The 22,468-nt window shown below is 42.0% G+C and overlaps 1 protein-coding gene across 5 annotated transcripts in view; it reads right to left on the bottom strand.

Annotated features, from left to right (window-relative positions):
* Positions 1–22,468, bottom strand: part of FZD3 (frizzled class receptor 3) — a 101,661-nt gene that overhangs the window by 12,721 nt on the left and 66,472 nt on the right. For all 5 annotated transcript variants that reach the window (XM_070068245.1, XM_051842534.2, XM_051842535.2 and 2 more), the window contains 2 exons: positions 17,033–17,181; positions 11,408–11,641 (listed from right to left, as the gene is read on the bottom strand). In XM_070068245.1, the coding sequence (XP_069924346.1) occupies positions 11,408–11,641; positions 17,033–17,181 (383 nt within the window). The remainder of the gene's footprint in view (positions 1–11,407; positions 11,642–17,032; positions 17,182–22,468) is intronic.

Raw genomic sequence — 22,468 nt, forward strand, 5'->3', positions numbered from 1 at the left:
ACATGGCTAACAAAAACAGGAGATGATCCACTCAGGTCCTATTCCCTATGAAAAGACAAAAGTTAAAGTAAAATAACACAAACCGTTTTGCAGCTACACTAAGTATGGAGACTTCCTTCATTCAAGTAAGTTTCGAGTAACTTTCAGGGAGAGGAGGAACAGTAACAGAAGAAATGTGATGTTGGCCCTTAGATTCTACATGATTGGTTATGGTCAATAGTAGAGCAAATGCAAACTTTACTAGAAAACTAGGAAGAGGAAACTTGAAATCAGATAAAAAATTAATCTTGAGAGTAAGTGAATGAATTGGCAAGCAACAATGACAGTGTGTGCTGACAGCTTCTTTCCAGATAGTCAGTTAACAGCTGAATTAACTACCTGCAAATCTTAATTAGCTTTCATTAGGGCTTGAGGCTGTGAGTATGTCTTTTTCATAGAAGCTACTTACACTTGGAAGTTATATCCATAACACTCTATATTCTGTATGAATGTTACTGCTGAAGCAAACTCTCTGTAGCCCTAGCCCAAAACTCACTTTAGTTAGCCGGGCTTATATACTGCTTATTGCAAGTAGTCTCCCCTGTCACTGGACTTACCTTGAAAGGGAGCAGAGGGAGCTGTTAAATTTCCTTTTGTTGCAATTCTGACTCACTGAGCCCCATCAGAGGCAAGGATAGCTACAAAGAATCCTTAGTCAGGAGGAATGAGAGGTCACTAGCTCCAGGCTGCCAGTCATGAAAACCAGTTACTTTTTAAAAATCAGTCTTTACCTTATAAAGCTAATATGCTGTTCATCAGTCTTTCTGCCTTTATAGTGAGCTCTTTCAGGATAACAATCATATTTTATTTATCTTTTAATTTCTAATGCCTCAAGAAATATTTGTCTAAGATACTTTTTGTTTATACTTTTGTATATATACCCTTCTATAAAAATTATTTAATTTAGAAAAATAAGCTCAAAGGAAACTTAGTGTAACATTGACATACTAAGTTTTAAGTAATGTTTCTAAAAATAAATATAGCAGGATTTTTAATAGTCATCAAAAATCTAGTCACAACCAGCTGAAGATCCACTGCCTGTCAAAAAACATCCATCTGCCATTCCATCATGGTAATCCGAATAAATTTCAATACTCAGTGTGATCATTTATAAAATTTTAAGATTTTTTAAAAAAGATTTATTTATTTGAGAGGCAGAGTTATAGATAGAATAAAGGAGAAACTGAAAGAGAGATCTTCCATCCACTGGTTCACTGACCAAATGGTAGCAAGGGCCAGAAATGGGCTGATCTGAAGCCAGGGGCCAGGAGCTTCTTCTGAATCTTCCATGTGGATGCAGGAGCCCAGGCACTTGGGCCATCTTCCACTGCTTTCCCAGGCCATTAGCAAAGAGCTGGATTGGAAGAGGAGCAGCTGGGACATGAACAAGGGTCCTTATGGGATACCGGCGCTGCAAGCGGAGGCTTAACCTACTACACCACAGTGCTGACCCCAAAATTTAAAGACCTCAAAGATTTATATACTGCTGAGGTGACTTAATTTCATAGATGTGCTTGTCAAATATTTTCATTAGGTCTCAGAGTTTACAAATTTATATGATCTTTGAAAATTATTTTAGGGGCCAGCGCTGTGGCGTAATGGGTAAAGCCACCGCCTCCAGTGCAGGCATCCCTTATTGGTGCCGGTTGAAGTCCTGGCTGTCCCACTTCTAATCCAGCTCTCAGCTATGGCCTGGGAAAGCAGTAGAAGATAGCCCAAGTCCTTGGGCCCCTGCACCCACTTGGGAGACCCGAAGAAGCTCCTGGCTCCTGATCAGCTCAGCTCCAGATTGCAGCCAACTGGGGAATGAACCAGCAGATGTAAAACTTTTCTCTCTCTGCCAACGCTGTGGCATAGCCAGTAAAGCCAGTGCCTGAAGTGCCGGCATACCATATGGGTGCCAGTTCGAGTCCTGGCTACTCCAACTTCTGATCCAGCTTTTTGCTGATGGCCCAAGTCCTTGGGCCCCTGCACCCACTTGGGAGACCCAGAGGAAGATCCTGGTTCCTATCTTTGGATCAGCACAGCTCCGGCTGTTGTAGCCAACTGGGGAGTGAGCCAGAGGATAGAAGACCTCTCTCTCTCTCTCTCTGCCTCTCCTTCTCTCTCTGTGTAACTCTGATTTTCAAATAAAATAAATCTTTAAAAAATTATTTTTAAAAATGTCTTGTTTTCAGTTTGAGTAAAACAAAAGAAAATTTAAGACTGACAGTATACATATTTAAATACTAAAAAAATTCTCAGGTTAATGGGTAAAAGAGTAATTATTATTTATTAAAAGACATTTCAAAGAAAAAATACACTTCATATTTCAGACCTAGAATTTTGAATTTGTACTGCAAGTTTTGGCAAATGATCAAATTTTTTGTACGATTTTTGCAGATGAAAACATTTCAGAAAGAGTTTGCTAGTTTAGTTCAAGAATTATTATTATTTTTTGGCTACATTACTTTTATTTTTTAATTTTATTTAAGATATACAAGTTTCATATATTTCATATATTCAGATTTAGGAACATAGTGATACATCCCACCCTATCCTCCCTCCTGGGCATGCTCCAATCCTTCTTCCTCCTCCCTTTCCTGTTCTCACTCTTAATTTTTATAAAGATTTATTTTCAGCATACTTTATACTCATAAGATTAACCCTACACTAAGAGTTCAACAAATAATATGAAGAAAAAAAACACTATTCCTCAACAGTAAAGACAAGGGCTGTAAACAATCCTCAAGTCTCAAAATATCCATTTCACGGGCCGGCGCCGCGGCTCACTAGGCTAATCCTCCGCCTAGCGGCGCCGGCACACCGGGTTCTAGTCCCGGTCGGGGCACCGGATTCTGTCCCGGTTGCCCCTCTTCCAGGCCAGCCCTCTGCTGTGGCCAGGGAGTGCAGTGGAGGATGGCCCAGGTTCTTGGGCCCTGCACCCCATGGGAGACCAGGAAAAGCACCTGGCTCCTGGCTCCTGCCATCGGATCAGCGCGGTGTGCCGGCCGCAGCGCGTCGGCCGCGGCGGCCATTGGAGGGTGAACCAACGGCAAAGGAAGACCTTTCTCTCTGTCTCTCTGTCTCTCTGTCTCTCACTGTCCACTCTGCCTGTCAAAAAAAAAAAAAAATATCCATTTCACTCTAATACATTACATTTTAGGTACTCTATTAGTCACCCCAGATCAGGGAAAACATGGTATCTGCCATTTTGGGACTGGCTTATTTAAGTCAGTTACAGACAGAGAGAGGAAGAGAGAGAGAGAGAGGTCTTCTATTTGTTGGTTCACTCCCCAAATGGCCACAACAGCCAGAGCTGGGCTGATCTGAAGCCAGGAGCCAGGAGCCTCTTCTGGGTCTCCCATGTGGGTACAATGGCCAAAGCACAAAGACCATCTTCCACTGCTTTTCTAGGCCAACACACAGAGCTGGATTGGAAGAGGAGCAGCTGGGACACGAACTGGCGCCCATATGGGATGCTGGCACGACACATGGAGGCTTAACCAACTATGCCACAAACGCCAGCCCCCAAAATTATTATTACCCTAAAACTAAGTGGACAACTTTCCCCAGTTTGCTAGTATGATTTGTCTGTTCATTTAGAGATCTCTATGACTTCACAATATGGCACATGAAACAGCAAAATAAGTGGTTACAGTAAGGACATAAAATTTAAAAATAAATTATTCTAAAATATGAATGGGGGCAGGTGTTTAACCTAGTGGTTAAGACCCACGTGCCCCATCCTGGAATATCTGGGTTTGACACTCGGCTTCAGCTCCTGACTCTAGCTTCCTGCTAATGCAGACTCTGGGAAGCAGAGTTGTGACTGAGCTCTTGCTACCTATGTGGAAGACCTGGATTGAATTCCTGGCTCCCAGGTTCAAGGTCAGTAATAGCTATTGCAGGCAACTGGGGAGAGAACCAGCAGATGGGACCTCTCTTGCTCTCACTCACTCTGCCTCTCAAATAAATAAGACTTAAAAAATACATGCATTGGATATTTTCTAAAATAGCTAAAAGCAAGACTTCAAGAACACGTTTTTCACAAAAATTACTACACTAAATAGTTACATCTAATTATTTAAGTGACAAATATGGCTATAAAAATTCCAAAATATGAACAACCTAACCATGGATAATTAGGAATTAACTATATAGAAAAATAAATTTAACTACATTGCTTAATCTCAATTATATGTACAAATTACCAATTTATTTCTCTTGACATTAAAACCACTATGACCATTGATTCTAATATACAATATGAAAATGTACATTAATTTTAATGTAAACTTAGGTAAAATAATTAGGATGGTTAAATTTGCTACTATTGTTAGAAAAAGATAACATGCATTCCAAAATCAAAATGAGAAAAACATGAAGATTATTTATTCTTTTAGATTCTTCATACTATTTGTATTTGCTACCATTAATCTAAATACTTAACTACCATATCACTAGTATCTCATTATTCATTCTCAAACTTTCCATTGGCAGGCTACCTACTTACTGACCTAATCACTCATTCCCAAAACTCTACCAACCTACTAATTCACTTCCTTTTGTACCCACCCTCTCATCTAACTAGCAATTACTTATTCTTTGAAGTTGACATATATGTGTGGGTGTATTTACCTAAGCCTATTTTACCTTACATAGCACAGAGATCAATAATAACCTATAAAGGAGTCTGAACCAAAGTTAGTATTGGGTATGTGTGTGATCCCACAGCTAAGATACCACAAGTTGATGAGAGGATGGCCAAAAGATAGTGTCCACACACAAAGTAAAAACTGATTAAAGCACAAGAAATCTTCATAATATGGCTTTTGGAATTACGAAATTCTTGTTCAGATGTCTTGATTCAATGTGGTCTTAGAATCACTCACTTCTTCCCTAAAGTTATGGGTATGACAGAGTCCTACAGAATAAGTCTTCACACCCCATATTACAGAATACCTTTAGCAGGCTGTCTAAAGAGTAAGTATTCACACCCCATATTACAGAATACTTTTAGCAATCTGGGCCCTGAATTTCTGGGAAGTATCCACATTATTTCTCAATTCATTATTTAGCTGATGGACTGATTCACCTGGCTCTGTGCTAGATACCTTGGAGGAATACAGATATTTATACCTCCTCTTTCTCATTCTCCAGAAGCTGTAGGCTTAACTGAGGAAAAACAACTATGCTGAAAATAGATTACAACTTGGGTCTGGTGCTGTGTTGCAGCAGGTTGGCTGCTGTTGGCAGTGCCGGCATTCCATGTGGGCCAGTTCTTGTCCTGGCTGCTCCTCTTCCCATCCAGCTCTCTGCTAATGGCCTGGAAAAGCAGTAGAAGACGGCACAGGTGCTTGGGCCCCTGAACCCACATGGGAGACCAGGAGGATGCTCCTGGCTCCTGGCCCAGCCCTGGCCATTGTAGCCATTTGGGGAATGAATCAGCAGATGGAAGATTCTCTCTCTCTCTCTAACTCTGCCTTTCAAATAAATAATTCTTAAAAATGATAAAGTTAACTGCCATGGAAATTGGAATTACACAACTTTTTTGTTTTTTTTTTTTTAAAGTATTTTTTTTTTAAGATTTTACTTATTTCTTCAAAAGTCAGAGAGTTACACAGAGAGAAGAGAGGCAGAGAGAAAGAGAGGTCTTCCATCTGCTGGTTCACTCCCCAATTGGCTGCAATGGTCGGAGCTGTGCCGATCTGAAGCCAGTAGCCAGGAGCTTCTTCTGGGTCTAACACGGTCTCTCACATGGGTGCAGGGGCCCAATGACTTGGGCCATCTTCTATTGCTTTCCCAGGCCATAGCAGAGAGCTGGATCAGAAGAGGAGCAGCCAGGACTAGAACCAGTGCCCATATGGGATGCCGGCGCTTCAGGCCAGGGCGTTAACCTGCTGCGCCACAGTGCTGGCCCTGAAATTACACAACTTTAAAGTAAGGGTAGGGGACCTTTTTTCTGCCAAGAGCCATTTGGGTATTGACAATATCATTTGTGAACCATATAAAAATTATCAACTTAAAAATTAGCCTGCCATAGATTTACTGAATTCCAAGTGCCACCTGCCATTGGGCCAGACCAAATGATTTCATGGGACTTAATATGGCCTGTGGGCTGGACATTCCCCATCCCTGTTAATGGGTATGACTTGATCAGGCAGAAAGGTAAAAAAAAAAAAGCCATCACAGGACATCATAACCTGTTTTCTGGTTTTCACGACAATATACTTTTATAGACTCATATACCTATGAGCACTTTCGCTGGATCACATGGCCATTGTTCTTCCAATATTATCATTACCACAACCATTTATCAAGGTCCTGTTCTTTTTTTTTTTTAAGATTTATTTTATTTATTTGAAAGGCAGAGTTAGAGAGAGAGAGAGAGAAGAGAGAGAGAGAGAGAATGCAAGAGAAAGAGATCTTCCATCCTCTGCTTCACTCTCCAAATGGCTGTAACAGCCAGGGCTGGGCCAGGCCAAAGCCAGGAGTGAGGAGCTTATCTGGTCTCTCACGTGGGTGCAGGGGCCCAAGTACTTGGGCCATCCTCTGCTGCTTTCCTAAGTGAATTAGCAGGGAGCTGGATTGGAAGTGGAGCCCATATGAGATGCTGGTGCTGTAGATGGCAGCTTAATTCACTATGCCACAGTGCTGGCATAGTTTTTATCTATTCTTTTTTAAAAATTGTGATTTGGGGCTGGTGCTGTGGTATAGTAGGTTAAGCCCCTACTTGCGCCAGAATCCCATATGGACACTGGTTTGTGTCCCGGCTGTTCCTCTTCCAATCCAGTTCTCTGCTGATGGCTTGAGAAAGCAGTGGAAGATGGTCCACGTGCTTGGGCCCCTGCACCTGCATGGCAGACCTGGAAGACGCTCCTGGTTCCTGATCAGTTCAACTCTGGCAGTTGTGGCCATTTGGGGAGTGAATCAGCAGATGGAAGATCTTTCTGTGTCTCCCTCTCTGTAACTCTACCTCTCAAGTAAATAAATAAAATCTTACAAAAAATTGTGATTCAAGAGACTCTATCTCACAATTTTAATGACCAATTATCTTATACAGATGCTTATAAACTTTATCTAAGTTCCAGTTACACTGATTACAGTGAAATCTCCAGCCTTTAACTGCACTCAGAAATTCTCCACTCAACCCGAGTATATTTTTTATTGTTCATTTAGCCTATTTATCTTATTTAAGATTTTTATGGACCAATCTGATATTTCTCTTTCCTGAAATTCTACAACATCTATCCTAAAACTCACAGATTTAATCATATCCCATCCTGCACCAGGATACTTAATTGGTTTATATGTATATGACCTATCTTTACTATAAGGTTATATGCTCCTAGAATACAGAATTATACTTCATTGTTCTTGTATATATTTTATTATACACAGAATGCCACATACATAGGATGTGTACTATAAGTAACTGCTCATTCATCACTGAAAACCACAAGACCAATAATATAATAATATCAATAATATCAAATGTCAGTGTTCATAAAAAACAGTAATTTTAAATTTTGTAATAAAATAAAATACTTGTGAAAGATTCCCTGATGGTCTCCCTCCTTATCAGTACCTTAAGTTAGGACTTCTAAATTACTCTAGAAACTTCCTAACAGGTCTTACAATCTCCCTTCCTATGCTATTGCCAAGTAATTTTTTCTAAAATACAAATCTGCTTTTACCCACCCCAATGCCCAAAATCTTGCACTAGTTTCTCACTGCTTTCAGGGAAAATCCCAAACCCCTCAGCCTGATTTCATGTCCTAAAATTGCCCCGATCTATAATGTTGTAGCCATACCCAGGTATATAACCTTCTGCCTGTCCTCCTTGCCTCTGCATAGGCCATTTCTGTATCTTAAATTCCCAACTGTTTCTTCTGAATCCAATTCAAAGTAGAAGTGTCATCTTTTTTGTGAAGTTTTCTCTAACCTTCCATGTGAGTTATGTGATATTACTTTTTGGAATTCCAAAGTACCCTGTTCATATTTTTATTATACCTCTTAGAATGTATTATAATTGTTTACTTTTCTGTCTTCCATGTCTGTACCCCTAGCACTAGAAGAATGCTCTCATGTTGAAGTGCGAAGTGGGAAGAATGAAGGCAGGAAGGAAAAAGGATATCTAAATGTGATTAAAAGGAGGCCATTGGTGATTCAGAATGTAGAGTTCAGATAGATAAGGAGGAGAAAAAAAGTAGATCTACATGGGATGAAGTTCCACAAAGGTACATAGGAAATATTAAAATACTAATTTCAAAAATCTGGCAAGGAAAAGAAAAAGAAATAGATACTACCTATCTAAGAAAGATTGCTGCCTTTTAAATGAAGGTGAATGACCAAGAGAGAAGGCAAAAGAGAGCAAATAGAGAGAGAAAAAACAGCGGGTCAAAAAAAGGAAAATATATGGGGGCCGGTGCCGTGGCTCACTTGTCTAATCCTCTGCCTGTGTTGCCTGCATCCCATATGGGCACCGGGTTCTAGTCCCAGTTGCTCCTCTTCCAGTCCAGCTCTCTGCTGTGGCCTGGGAAGGCAGTGGAGGATGGCCCAAGTGCTTGGGCCCTGCACCCGCATGGGAGACCAGGAGGAAGCACCTGGCTCCTGGCTTCGGATTGGCGAAGTGCCGGCCGTGGCGGCCATTTAGGGGGTGAACCAATGGAAGGAAGACCTTTCTCTCTGTCTCTCTCTCTAACTCTGCCTGTCAAATTAAAAAAAAAAAAAAAAGAAAATATAGAAATCATATTTCACACCAGGAGACATGGAGAAAAATGAGAGAGAGAGTAGACTGAGACTGGTATGTTACAAAACAGCTGTAGAAACAAAGATGTTTTAAAATAAATAGAATGCTCCTGATTTTAAGTATCAGAATTTTCATTCTTTCAGTTTCCAAAATCTAGAAGAAAAAAATCTTTTGTTGCATTTTTTTTCTAGTTGCTCCTATCATTTCTTTTAAATATCTTTCATGTCAACTCTTCCTCTCTTCTCAATGCCATTACTGTCCTGTAAGATTTTATCATTTCTCAACTGCAAAACTCTTAAGCAGTTTCTAATTATAGTGTCTAAGTTCTCAAATGTAAAAAGACACCCAGAGTCAGATCTTCTCTCTGTGAAGCTTTACTGAAACCCCAACCTCCACCAATACCAGAATTAATCACTCCCTCTACTATGCTACTACTCTATCTAGTAAACAAGGGATGGCAAACATGGTCTGATGGACAAATGTGGCCTGCTCCTGGTTTTGTAAATGAAGTTTTATTGCAACACAGGCATTTCCACTTGACTACATACTCTCTTAACTGCTTTCATGGTGTATTATAGAACTGAATAGTTGCAACATAGACCATGTCACTAATAAAGCCTAAAATCTGACTCTTCATAGAAGTTTATCAACTTTTGAACTATACCATTGTGCTTACATTTTGCTTTGATTGTTCACTTACAACTAAAAACAGAAGATAATATCAGGCACTTACTAAGATAGGTACTATCTCAAGTAATTAGGTATGTTATCTGAATCAGTTTTTTTTTTTTTTTTTTTTTTTAAGATTTACTTATTTATTTGAAAGGCAGTTACAGAGAGAGGGAGAGAGAGATCTTCTATCCAGTGGTTCACTCCCCAAATAGCTGCAATGGCCAGGGCTAGACGAGGCTGAAGCCAGGAACATGGAGCTCCTTTCAGGTCTCCCATGTGGATGGCAGGGGTCCAAGTACATTTTCTGCTGCTCTCCCAACCTGCATTAGCAGGGAGCTAGATGAGAAGTGGAGCAGCTGGGATTCAAACCCACACTCCCATGAGATGCCAGTGTCACAGCTGGCAGCTTAACCTGCTGTGCCACAATGCTGGCCCCATCTTATTTAATTTTTACAATGTTACTAAAGAGTAAGTACTGTTATTTGTACTTTATAGATGATGAAGCTGAGGCTTATCATTCTATACTTATTTTTTTAAAATAAAAATAATCTTTCAAAGATTTACTTGAAAGGTAGAGTTATAGAAAGAAAAGGAGAGAGAGAGAGAAAAAGAGAGAGAGAGAGAGATCATCATCCCCAAATGGCTACAATGGCCAGAGCTGTGCCAGACGGAAGCTAGGTTCTCCAACATTGGTGCAGGGGCCCAGGTATTTGGGCCATTTTTTTCCATTGCTTTCCCAGGCGCATTAGCAAGGAGCTAGATCAGAAGTGGAGCAGCCAGGAATCAAATCAGTGCCCACACAGAAGGCCAGTGGTGGCTTAACTAGCTAGGCCAAAGCACTGACTCCTCTACCCATGTTTTTATCCATAATAGTATATTCTTTAATAGATAGTGTAGACTGTGAGCTTATTAAGAGCAAATATCAAGGGGTTGGCTCTGTGGAGTAGCAGGTAAAGCTGCAGCCTGCCATGCCGACATCCTATATGGGCTCTGGTTTGAGTCCCAGCTGCTCCACTTCTGATCCAGCTCTCTGCTATGGCCTGGGAAAGCAGTGGAAGATGGCCTAAGTCCTTGGGCCCCTGCACCCACGTGGGAGACTCGGAAGAAGCTCCAGGTTCCTGGCTTCAGATCAGCCCAGCTCCAGCTGTTGCAGCCATTTGGGGAGTGAATCAGTGAGTGGAAGACTCCCCCAGGCCCACACTCCCTGCCTTTGCCTCTGCCTCTCTGTAACTCTGCCTTTCAAATAAACAAACACATCTTAAAAAATAGCAAAGATAAAACCTAAATCATCTTTGTGTTCCAAGAGCCTAGCCCAGTCACAGTAGATATTACGTAACTGTTTGCTACATTAATCTTACTAAAATAATGACATTCATGCTGTCTTCTCCCTGTGCAATCCCCTCCAATGGCTCTGTATTACTTACTGCATGAAGTCTAAATTCTAAACTCCTCTAACTGGCTTGGGTCTGACTATAATCTAGACAACTCTACCTAGCAAAGTTTAAAAGGCTTCATAATGTTTAATTTCTATTTCAGAATTGGTTCTCATATTTTTTAAGCATAATAACAATTCAGCATCTGAAATAAACTTAAGTTACTGGGGCTGGCGCTGTAGTGTAATGAGTAAAGCCGCTGCCAGCAGTGCCAGCATCCCATATGGGCGCCGGCTCGAGACCCGGATGCTCCACTTCCCATCCAGCATTCTGCTATGGCCTGGGAAAGCAGCAGAAGATGGCCCAAGTCCTTGGGCCCCTGCACCCATGTGGGAGACCTGGAAGAAGCTCCAGGCTCTTGGCTTTGGATCAGCACAGCTCTGGCCATTGAGGCCAACTGGGGAGTGAACCAGCAAATGGAAGACCTCTGTCTCTCTCTGCCTCTTCTTCTTTCTCTGTGTAACTCTGACTTTCAAATAAATAAATAAATCTTAAAAAAAAAAAAAAACAAGTTACTAACAAAACTCACCTGCCATCACGTGATCTGTGGAGGCTGCCATGGTAGCTGCTCACTTTGCTGTGGACACTCCCTGCTTTGCTTCTCTGATCATCCACCATAGCCAACTGAGTTGAAGAAGCATGTGTGGATGTTCCTTGAGTGGAAGTTCCTCTTGATTTCCTTATTATAGGAGTATTTGGATCCCTCAGGAGTGACTGAGCAAAATCAGGTTCCTGGAGGACCTGTCGGCTCTCATTCACTATCCTAGACAACAAAATAGTAAGTTTAAGGTACAAACAATTCTGTAGTCCAATAAACAAAGCTTCTGTGCAATACTGATATTATTACTGAAATTAATGACTCCAAAATAGGAATTTGGGACTCATATAAAAATGTTAACACTTGAAAGAATATAACAAAATTCCATATCAATCTGTCTTCTAAAGTGGAATGATAGAGGCCTGTGTTAGAAGAAGAAAATCAAGCCGGCGCCGTGGCTCAATAGGCTAATCCTCCACCTTGCGGCGCCGGCACACCGGGTTCTAGTCCCGGTCGGGGCGCCGGATTCTGTCCCGGTTGCCCCTCTTCCAGGCCAGCTCTCTGCTATGGCCAGGGAGTGCAGTGGAGGATGGCCCAGGTGCTTGGGCCCTGCACCCCATGGGAGACCAGGAAAAGCACCTGGCTCCTGGCTCCTGCCAGGATCAGCGCGGTGCGCCGGCTGCAGCGGCGGCCATTGGAGGGTGAACCAACGGCAAAGGAAGACCTTTCTCTCTGTGTCTCTCTCTCTCACTGTCCACTCTGCCTGTCAAAAAAAAAAAAAAAAAAAAAAAAAAAGAAGAAAATCATGATTTTTAATTCCAACTTTATCAATAAATATGTGATCTTAGGCAAGTCTCTCTACTGTTTCACATATGGATATCGATATGATAATGATAGTGAACAAAATAGTAATTAAATTAATAAAAGCTAATTAAATGGCTATAAGATCAGTGTCTTACTTTATGTAAGTATATGACTCATGAGAATCAAAGTTAAATTTTTTTAAAAATTTTTATTTACTTATTTGAGAGACAGACAACTGTATTTGCTCATTTACTACTCAAATGCCCCAGTGGCTGGGGCTGGGCTGGGCAGAAGTCAGGAGCTGAGAATACAGTGTAGGTCTCCCATGTGGGTGGAGGAGTCCCAATTACTCAGACCATCTTCTCTACTTCCCAGGCTCTACACTGGAAGGAAGCTAGGGTTAGGAGCCAGAGTCAAGAATCAAACCCAAGTACTTGGATAGGGGACACAGGAATCTTAACTGCTAGGATAAATGCCTGTTCTAAAGATAAAAATCAGATATCTAATTTCACTTAAAAAAAAAAAAAAAAAACACTTGGGGCTGGTGCTGTGGCACAGTGCCAGCAGTGCTGGCATCCCATATGAGCACCAGTTCGAGTTCCAGCTATTCCACTTTGAATCCGTCTCTCTGCTAATAAGAAAGCAGCAGAGGACAGCCCAAGTGCTTGGGCCCCTACACCTATGTAGGAGATATGGAAGAGGCTCCTGGTTTTGGTCTGGCTTAACCCTGGCTGTTGCGGCCATTTGGAGAGTGAACCAGTGAATGGAAGATCGATCTCTCTCTCTCTCTCTCTCTCTCTCTCTCTCCCCCTATTTCTCTGTAACTCTACCTTTCAAAGAAATAAAAAATAAATCCTGAAAAAAAAAAAAAAGAAACAAAAAATTCTTAGGGGCTGGTGCTATGGCATAGCAGGTAAAGCTGCTGCCTGTGTACTGGCATCCCATATGGGCACTGGTTTGAGTCCTGGCTGTTCCACTTCTGATCCAGCTCTCTGCTATGGCCTGGGAAAGCAGTAGAAGATGGCCCAAGTCCTTGGGCCCCTGCACTCACGTGGGAGACCTGAAAGAAGCTCCAGGTTCCTGACTTCAGATTGGTTCAGCTCCAGCCATTGCGGCCATTTCGGGAGTGAACAAGTGGATGGAAGATCTTTCCAACTCTGCCTTTCAAATAAATAAATCAATCTTAAAAAAAAAAAAAAAAACTTAAACAAGATCAGATCATATATTCATAAAGAACCTGAGGAAGTAAGTATATTCTAAATCCTCAAATTACAAAAGAAATTTTATTATTGCTGCTGTTATCTTGAGTAGTAAAGTGGAAGTATTGAGGAAAATGAATTAATTGTTTGGCCTTTTAGATACAGTCTCCTTTGATGCTCTTAATAATATTCATGATTTTAAAAACTATAATAATATACAAATAGATGAGGAATAGTCTGTGAAGAGACAAAATGTATCTATCTCAATTCAAAAACCAGCATTATGCTAATAGGGACACGAGAAGCCACCAAAATATTTTCATTAAAATCAGGAATATAATAGTATTTGGGAGCCAGTGCTGTGGTGTAGTAGGTTAAGCCTCCGCCAGTGGCAGTAGAAGGTTAAGCCTCCGGTTCAAGTCCTGGCTGCTCTACTTCTGATCCAGCTCCCTGCTGATGGCCTGGGAAAGTGGTGGAAGATGGCCCAAGTGTTTTGGTCTCTGTACCTGCATGGGAAACCCAGCAGAAGCTCCTGGCTCCTGGATTTGGATTGGCCAAGCTCTGGCCACTGCAGCCACTTGGGGAGTCAACAAGCAGATGAAAGATCTCTCTCTCTGTCTGTAACTCTGACTCTCAAAAAATAAATAAATCTTAAAAAAAAAAAAAAAGGTAACTGTGGGAAAAAAAAAGAGTATCAGGGCTTGTGCTATGGCATAGTGGGTTAAGCCTCCACCTGCAGCATCAGCATCTAATATGGGTGCCGGTTTGTGTCCCCCTACTCCTCTTCCAATCCAGCTCCCTGCTAATCCACCTAGGAAGGCAGTGAGGACTGCCCAAGTTCTTGGCCCCAGATGAAACTCTGGCTCCTGGCTTTGGCATGGCCCAGGCCTGGCTGTTGTGGCCATTTGGGAAAGGAACCAATGGATGGAGGACCTCTTTCTCTCTATCTCTCCCTCTTTCTCTCCGTAATTCTGCCTTTCAAATAAATTAAATCTTTTTTTAAGAGAGTATCTATTACTACCACTCTTTAAAAAAAAATTTTTTTTTTAATTTACTTGAAAGGCAGAGTTAGAGAGAGAGAAAGAGAGAGCGATCTTCCATCCACTGGGTCACTCCCCAAATGGCAGAAACTGCCAGAGCTGGACTGATCCAAAGCTAGGAGGCAGGAGCTTCTTCTGGGTCTCTCATGTGGGTACAGGGGCCCAAGCACTTGGGTTATCCTCTGCTGCTTTCCAGGGCACATTAGCAGGGAGCTGGATTGGAAGTGGAGCAGCTGGGACTCAAACCAGTGCCCATATGGGATGCTGGTGCTGCAAGTGGCAGCTTTATCCACTACACTACGATGCTGACCCTGTTACCACTCTTGGTTAACTGTTTCAACAGCTCCAGGCTGTAATTAGATAAAAAATAAAGGGAATCAGGTTATAAAACTTTTAGCATCTACTATATCAAATAAAATAACAGGTCATTTCTTTATCACTTTTGGTACACTGGAAGAACAATTAAAAATCAGAAATCGAAGTTTAATTTTTTTTAAAAGATTTATTTTATTTATTTGGAAGGCATAGTTACAGAGAGAGGGAGGGAAATGCAGAGAGAGATCCTCCATTCACTGGTTCACTCCCTAAATGGCCTCAATGGCCAGGGCCATGCCAGACTGAAGCCAGGAGCCCAGAGTTTCTTTTGGGTTTCCCTCATGGCCCAAGCACTTGGGCCATTTTCTATTCCTGGTCACATCAGCAGGAAGCTGGATTGGCAGCAGAGTAGCAGAAACATCAATCAGCACCCATATGGAATGCTGGCCTCACAGAAGGCAGCTTTACCCACTACACCACAACACCAGTCCTGGAAGTTTAACTTTTTTTTTATTTTTAATTTTTTTAAAAGAATTATTTTATTTATTTGAAAGACAGAGGTACAGAGGTAGTTCTAGAGAGAGAGAGAGGTCTTCCATTCCACTGGTTCACTCCCCAGATGACTGCCAGAGCTGAGCTGATCTGAAGCCAGGAGCCAGGAGCTTCCTCCAGGTCTCCCACGTGGGTGCAGGGGCCCAAGGACTTTTGGCCATCTTCCACTGCTTTCCCAGGCCATAGCAGAGAGCTGGATCGGAAGAGGAGCAGCCAGGACTCAAACCAGTGCCTATATGGGATACTGGCGCTGCAGGCTGGGGCTTTAACCTGCTGCGCCACAGCACCGGCCCCTGGAAGTTTAACTCTTAACATTAAATACCTGTGTGACTTTGGCCAAGAACTTAACATCTATTTGTCTTAGTTTCCTGGTTTGTAAAAACACAATTGAGAATCCACACCAACATATGCAGCAGTATCAGGAGGATTATGAAAGAATGTATAAAAAACATTAATTTGTTTTTGATTTTAAGAAAAGTTCAGGCATTTGGCAGAGCAGTTAAGATGCTGTTTGGGATGCCCACGTCCCATACTGGAGCTGGCTAGCTTCAAGTCCTGGCTCCGCTGCAGATTCCAGCTTCCACACTTTGGGAAGCAGCAGGTGATGCCTTAAGTACTGGAGTCCCTGCCACCCATGTATATAGTAGACCTGGACTGAGCTCTAGGCTCCTGGCTTCAGCCTAGCCCAGACCTGGCTATAGTGGGCACTGGGGGGTGAATCAGCAGACAGAAGGTCTCTATCTGTGTTTCTTTCTCTCACTGTCTCTGCCTTTCAAAAAAATTTTTAAGAGAATTAGAATTATGATTTTTGTTATAAAGATTTATTTATTTGAAAGGCAGTTATAGAGAAAGGGAAAGGTAGACAGAGAGAGAGACAGAGAGAGAGAGAGAGAGAGCGAGCGAGCTCTTCCATCCACTAGTTCACTCCCCAAATGGCCAGGTCAGTCCAAAGCCAGGAGCCAAGAATTCCCTGTGGGTCTCCACTGTCATGCATATGGGATTCCAGGGTCTCAGGTGGCAATAGGTTAACCAGATGTGCCAAAACCAGCACTATGATTAGGACTTTTTTTTTTTTTTTTTTAATAAAGATTAGTCCTCCTTCAAATATTCTGAATTACTACAGAAGCAGACCTCATGCCTGGTGGTACTTGGCTATTTTCTCAAAATAAGTTTTTATTTTTTTTTTTATTTTATTTATTTATTTATTTTTTTGACAGGCAGAGTGGACAGTGAGAGAGAGAGACAGAGAGGAAGGTCTTCCTTTGCCGTTGGTTCACCCTCAAATGGCCGCCGTGGCCGGCGCACCGCGCTGCTCCGATGGCAGGAGCCAGGTACTTATCCTGGTCTCCCATGTGGGTGCAGGGCCCAAGCACTTGGGCCATCCTCCACTGCACTTCCTGGCCATAGCAGAGAGCTGGCCTGGAAGAGGGGCAACCGGGACAGAATCCGGCACCCCGGACTAGAACCTGGTGTGCCGGTGCCGCAAGGCGGAGGATTAGCCTAGTGAGCCGCGGCGCCGGCCAGTTTTTACTTTTTAATGACGACATGCTACTGTATCAACTGTAACTGGCAGTTTCTGGCAAGGCTATAATCTTGTGTCAATACTCTTCTAAATTCAACATAAGTGATACATAAGGTTTTAACATAAGTAATAAAAAATTTACATAAAGGTGAGGTTTGTGAATATTGTGATAATTACAACTTACTCTTTTTTCCGACGACCATGGAAAAAACTGGCCCATTCAAAACATGTCTTTTTGCTTCCAACCCAAAAAATGGAGGGAATACCAACTATGAGAGCCATCAGGTATTTCATCAGAAAGAGAATCAGGTCTGGACGACTCATTTGAGTAACCTACAAGAAAGGAAACAAAGACATCTAAATATATAAAAAGAACTTCTTTTTTCAATAAAATATTTATTTATTTGAAAGAGGGAGAGAGAGAAAGGGAGAGTCAGAGATCTTTCATCTGCTGGTTCATTCCCAAATGGCCACAACAGCCACAGCTGAGCCAATCCAAAGCCAGAAGCCAGGAGCTTCTTCTGGGTCTCCCTCTACTGCTTTCTCAGGCATATTAGCAGAGAGCTGGATTGGAAGTGGAGGAGCCAGAGCTTGAACCAGCACCCATATGGGATGACGGTACTGCAAGCAGTGGCTTTACCCGCTATACCACAGCATCGGTCCTGTCAGATAAGTTTTTAAAAAAAGTTTCTGTGTATTGCAGGTCAAGCTTAATTACTCTGGTCCACAGTGTTATCTATATGACTGCAGTTATTACCTTAAATTCTGAAGACTTCTATGATTCAGGACATAATCAATTTTTTAAAGTATTCTTTTTGTGCTATAATATAATATATACTCTCTATTTGTTGAGCACCAAATTTTTATATGTATTAGACAAAGTTTATTACTTGTCTTGTTCAAATCTACTGATACGTGGCTATTTACTTATCAATTTTAATAAAAACATGCCAAGATCAACCACATGACTACAAACTTGTCAGTTCTCTTTCTAATTCCATCAATTTTGACTTTCAAGTCTGTTAGATGTATGAAAGTTTAAGAATGCTTGGGGTCTGCACTGTGGCGTAGTGGGTAAAATTGCTACCTGCAGTGCTGGCATCCCATATGGGCACCAGTTTGAGTCCCAGCTGCTCCCCTTCCTATCGAGCTCTCTGCTATGGCCTGGGAAAGCAGTAGAAGATGGCCCAAGTCCTTGGGCCCCTGTACCCATGTAGGAGGCCCAGAAGAAGCTCCTGTCTTCTGGCTTCACATTGGCACAGCTCCAACCACTGACGCCAACTGGAGAGGGAACCAGAGGATGGAAGACCTCTCTCTTTCTCTTTGCCTCTCCTTTTCTAATTCTTTCAAATAAATAAATAAATATTTTTTTCAAAATAAAGAATGCTTGAGCTACTCACTTTAACAATGTTCGTTACCTGAAACTGTATTTTGTCTAACATTAATACAGCCACATGAACTTTTTTCTTCCCCATCCTAGAATATTTTCAAGGATATCTTTTTTGTTTATCATTGTAGTTCTATTTGAGTTTGCTGTACTTCTTTTAAGAAGTATATAGTTTACCCCACTAAAATTAAAACTCCATGAAGATATAGCTATAGACAGATAAAGAAATGTTAATACAGAAACAGCACAAATAGAGCCAAACTAAAAGAACCTTAAGATTATTTTGCTCAATTCCATGCAGATAAACTTGAAAATTAATGGAAACAAAGGAGAATGTGTTTTAACAAAACTGACTCAAGAGGACATAGAAAAGTTAAGCACGTAAGAGTTAAAGCTGTCAAAGTGTCACTTTTTCCCAAAAAGCCTGAGACCCAGAAGTTTCATAGGAAAGTTCTAATTAACCACAAAAACATGTAATTCCAAAGTGTCCTAAAACAGAGAAAACAAAATTCTTTATATACAACAGGCATAAAATTATACTAACACAACAGAGTCCATGAAATAAAACTATATATGTCGGGGCCTGCGCTGTGGTGTAGTGGGTGGGGCCACAGCCTGTGGTGCCAGCAACCCATATGGGTGCCAGTTCACATCCAGGCTGCTCCTCTTCCAATCCAGCTCTCTGCTATGGCCTGGGAAAGCAGTGGAAGATGACCTAAGTCCTTGGGCCCCTGTACCCACATGGGAGACCCAGAAGAAGCTCCTGGTTCCTGGCTTTAGATGGACCCAGCTCTGGCCATTGTGGCCATTTGGGGAGTGAACCAGTGGATGGAAGAACTCTTTTTATCTCTCTCTCTTTGCCTCTGCCTCTCTATAACTCTGCCTTTCAAATAAATAAACAAATCTTTAAAAAACAAAAAACAATATACTAGGACCAAATACAGGAATGAAAAGATGGCTCAATAGTAAATTTATTTATAAATTTGATATATTATTGGATCAAAGGGAAAACATGATCATCTTTGTCAATACCAAAAAAAAAACCCTTTGATAAATTTATTTTTATTGTTTTATTTTTTTAAAAGATTTATTTTATTTATTTGAAAGACAGAGTTACAGAGAGAGGTAGAGACAGAGAGGTCTTCCATCCACTGGTTCACTCCCCTATTGGCCACAATGGCCGGAGCTGTGCCAATCCGAAGCCAGGAGCCAGGAACTTCTTCCGGGTCTCCCATGCGGTTGCATGTGCCCAAGGACTTGGGCCATCTTCTACTGCTATCTCAGGCCATAGCAGAGAGCTGGATTGGAAGAGAAGCGGCTGGGACTAGAATGCACAGCCATATGGGATGCCGGAGCTTCAGGCCAGGGTGTTAACCCACTACACCATGGTGCTGGTTCCTTGATAAATTTAAACAGCCTTTTTTTTCCAAACATTGTAATAAAATTCAAATAATGTCAGTATACAAAATATATTTATCTTATTCTAAAAGTCAAGATCATGTTTAATGGGAAAGCCAGAAGCCACCAGAATTATTGTCATTAAAACTGGGATATAAGAAGAGTATTTATGGCCATTCCTCCTAATTAATCATGTTTCAACAGCGCCATCCAGTTGGAAACTGTACAAAAGAAATAAATTATGTTTACAAAAATTAGAAAGGAGAGGTAACATGGTATTATTTCTAAGTGACAATTGTATACCTGGAAAAACTAAGGGAATAAAGTAAAAACTACTATAAATCATAAGCAAGGTGACTAGGAAGAAAATAAAATACAAAAATAACTTCCGGGGCCGGCGCCATGGCTCACTAGATTAATCATCCGCCTGCAGCGCCAGCATCCCATCTTGGCGCTGGTTCTAGTCCCAGTTGGGGCGCTTGATTCTGTCCCAGCTGCTCCTCTTCCAGTCCAGCTCTCTGTTGTGGCCCGGGAAGGCAGTGGAGGATGGCCCAAGTGCTTGCGCCCTACACCCACATTGGAGACCAGAAAGAAGCACCTAGCTCCTGGCTTCAGATCGGCGCAGTGCGCCTGCCTTGGCGGCCATTTGAGGGGGTAAACCAACAGAAAGGAAGACCTTTCTCTCTGTCTCTCTCTCTAACTCTACCTGTCAAAAAAAAATTACTTCCACAACATTATAAGAAGAGGAAATCTGGACAGATACCAGGGATATACATGTACAGAGAATGTGAGGGCAGCCATCTGCAAGCCAAGAAGAGAGACTTCAGAGGAAACCAATACTACCTGTACTTTCATTATGGACTCCCAGCCTCCAGAAGTATGAGTAAATGAATTTGTTATTTAAGACAACACAGTCTGTGGTTTGTTTTTTTTGGACAGGCAGAGTTAAACAGTGAGAGAGAGAAAGGTCTTCCTTTTTCCGTTGGTTCACCCCCCAAATGGCTGTCACGGCCGGCGCACCACGCTGATCCAAAGCCAAGAGCCAGGTGCTTCTCCTGGTCTCCCATGCGGGTGCATGATCCGAAGCCAAGAGCCAGGTGCTTCTCCTGGTCTCCCATGCGGGTGCAGGGCCCAAGCACTTGGGCCATCCTCCACTGCACTCCCGGGCCACAGCAGAAAGCTGGCCTGGAAGAGGGGCAACCGGGACAGAATCCAGCGCCCCGACCGGGACTAGAACCCGGTGTGCCAGCGCTGCAGGCGGAGGATTAGCCTAGTGAGCTGCGGCGCCAGCCCCAACACAGTTCTAATCATTATAGCTTAATGATATGTTTCTCTTCTCTTCTCTTTTTATTCTTGCTTATTTTTCTATATAAACTTTAGAATCACTTTGTCTGATTCCCATATAGTAATGTTGGTATTTTGTTGGAGTTTTGGCATTGTATTAATTTTAATGACAAAACCCATGAGAATCTGTATCTTTTTTTTTTTTATTTGACAGAGTTAGACAGTGAGAGAGACAGACAGAAAGGTCTTCATTCCGTTGGCTCATCCCCTAATTGTCCACCATGGCTGGAGCTATTCCAGTCCAAAGCCAGGAGTCAGGTGCTTCCTCCTGGTCTCCCATGGGGGTGCAGGCACCCAAGCACTTGGCCCTCCTCCACTGCCTTCCCGGGGCCACAGCTCTGGCCGTAGAGGCCATTTGGAGGGTGAACCAACAGAAAAGGAAGACTATTCTCTCTGTCTTTCTCTCACTGTCCAATCTGAAAAAAAAAAAAAAAAAAAAAAAAAGAAAAGTAAAAAAAAGGAAACTATAAGGTTCTAGCTGAAAAATTTTATACCCTCAGAATGAGAAAAGTGACTTTCTAACAATGATACAAAGTCTAGAAGCCACCAAAGTAGAGATAAATGTGACTACACAAAACTCCACATTTCTGCAAAAAAAAAAGGTCATAACTTCCATTAACAATGGCCAAGACAACAAAAGAACTCCCATAAGATTGTTGCAAATCATATAAAGAGGTCCATCTCAATAATAAAGAAATAACTTTTTAAAAAAATATTTACTTATGTATTGAAAGGCAGAGTTACAGAAAGAGTGAAACAGAGAGAGAGAGAGAGAGCAAGCTTCCATCAGCTGGTCCGTTCAATTCCCCAAATGGCCACAATGGCTGGAGTTGGGCCGGTCTGATGCCAGGAACCAGGAGTTTTCTTTCAGGTCTCCCACAAGGGTGTAGGGGCCCAAGCACTTGGGCTGTCCTCTGCTGCTTTCCCAGGCACATTAGCAGGGAGCTGGATGGAAAGTGGAACAGCTGGGACTCGAACTAGCACCCATAAGGGATACTGGCACCTCAGGCCTGCTACATATGCCACTGTACTGGCTGCTGAATAAAGAACTTTTATAATTAAGGGCTTGTGTTGTGCCACAATGGGTTAAACATTCACCGTGATGTCAGCACCCCCTATGAGCACAGGAGGATGGCCCAAGTATCTGGGCTCCTGCCACTCACATAGGAGACTGGATGGATTTTCAGGGTCCTGGCTTCAGCCTGGCTCAGCCTCAGCGGTTCAAGACTACTCTGTCTCTCCTGTCTCTGTAGCTCTGTCTTTCAAATAAATCCATAAATCTTTCAAACCAAATAAAAAAACCCTCTTAATTAAATAGAAGTCTTTAACCCAGAGAAAAATGGGCAAAAGATATGGATCATTTTCAGAAAAAAATAAAAAAGCCCAACTCAGTAAAATTACATGGAGCTTCTATTTCTTAACCTATCAGTAAGAAACAAATGTCTGATACTGTATTGTGTAGAGAAATGGATACTTTCATATATTGGTATC

This window comes from Oryctolagus cuniculus, chromosome 2 (assembly GCF_964237555.1).
Source record: "Oryctolagus cuniculus chromosome 2, mOryCun1.1, whole genome shotgun sequence".
Lineage (NCBI taxonomy): Eukaryota > Metazoa > Chordata > Mammalia > Lagomorpha > Leporidae > Oryctolagus > Oryctolagus cuniculus.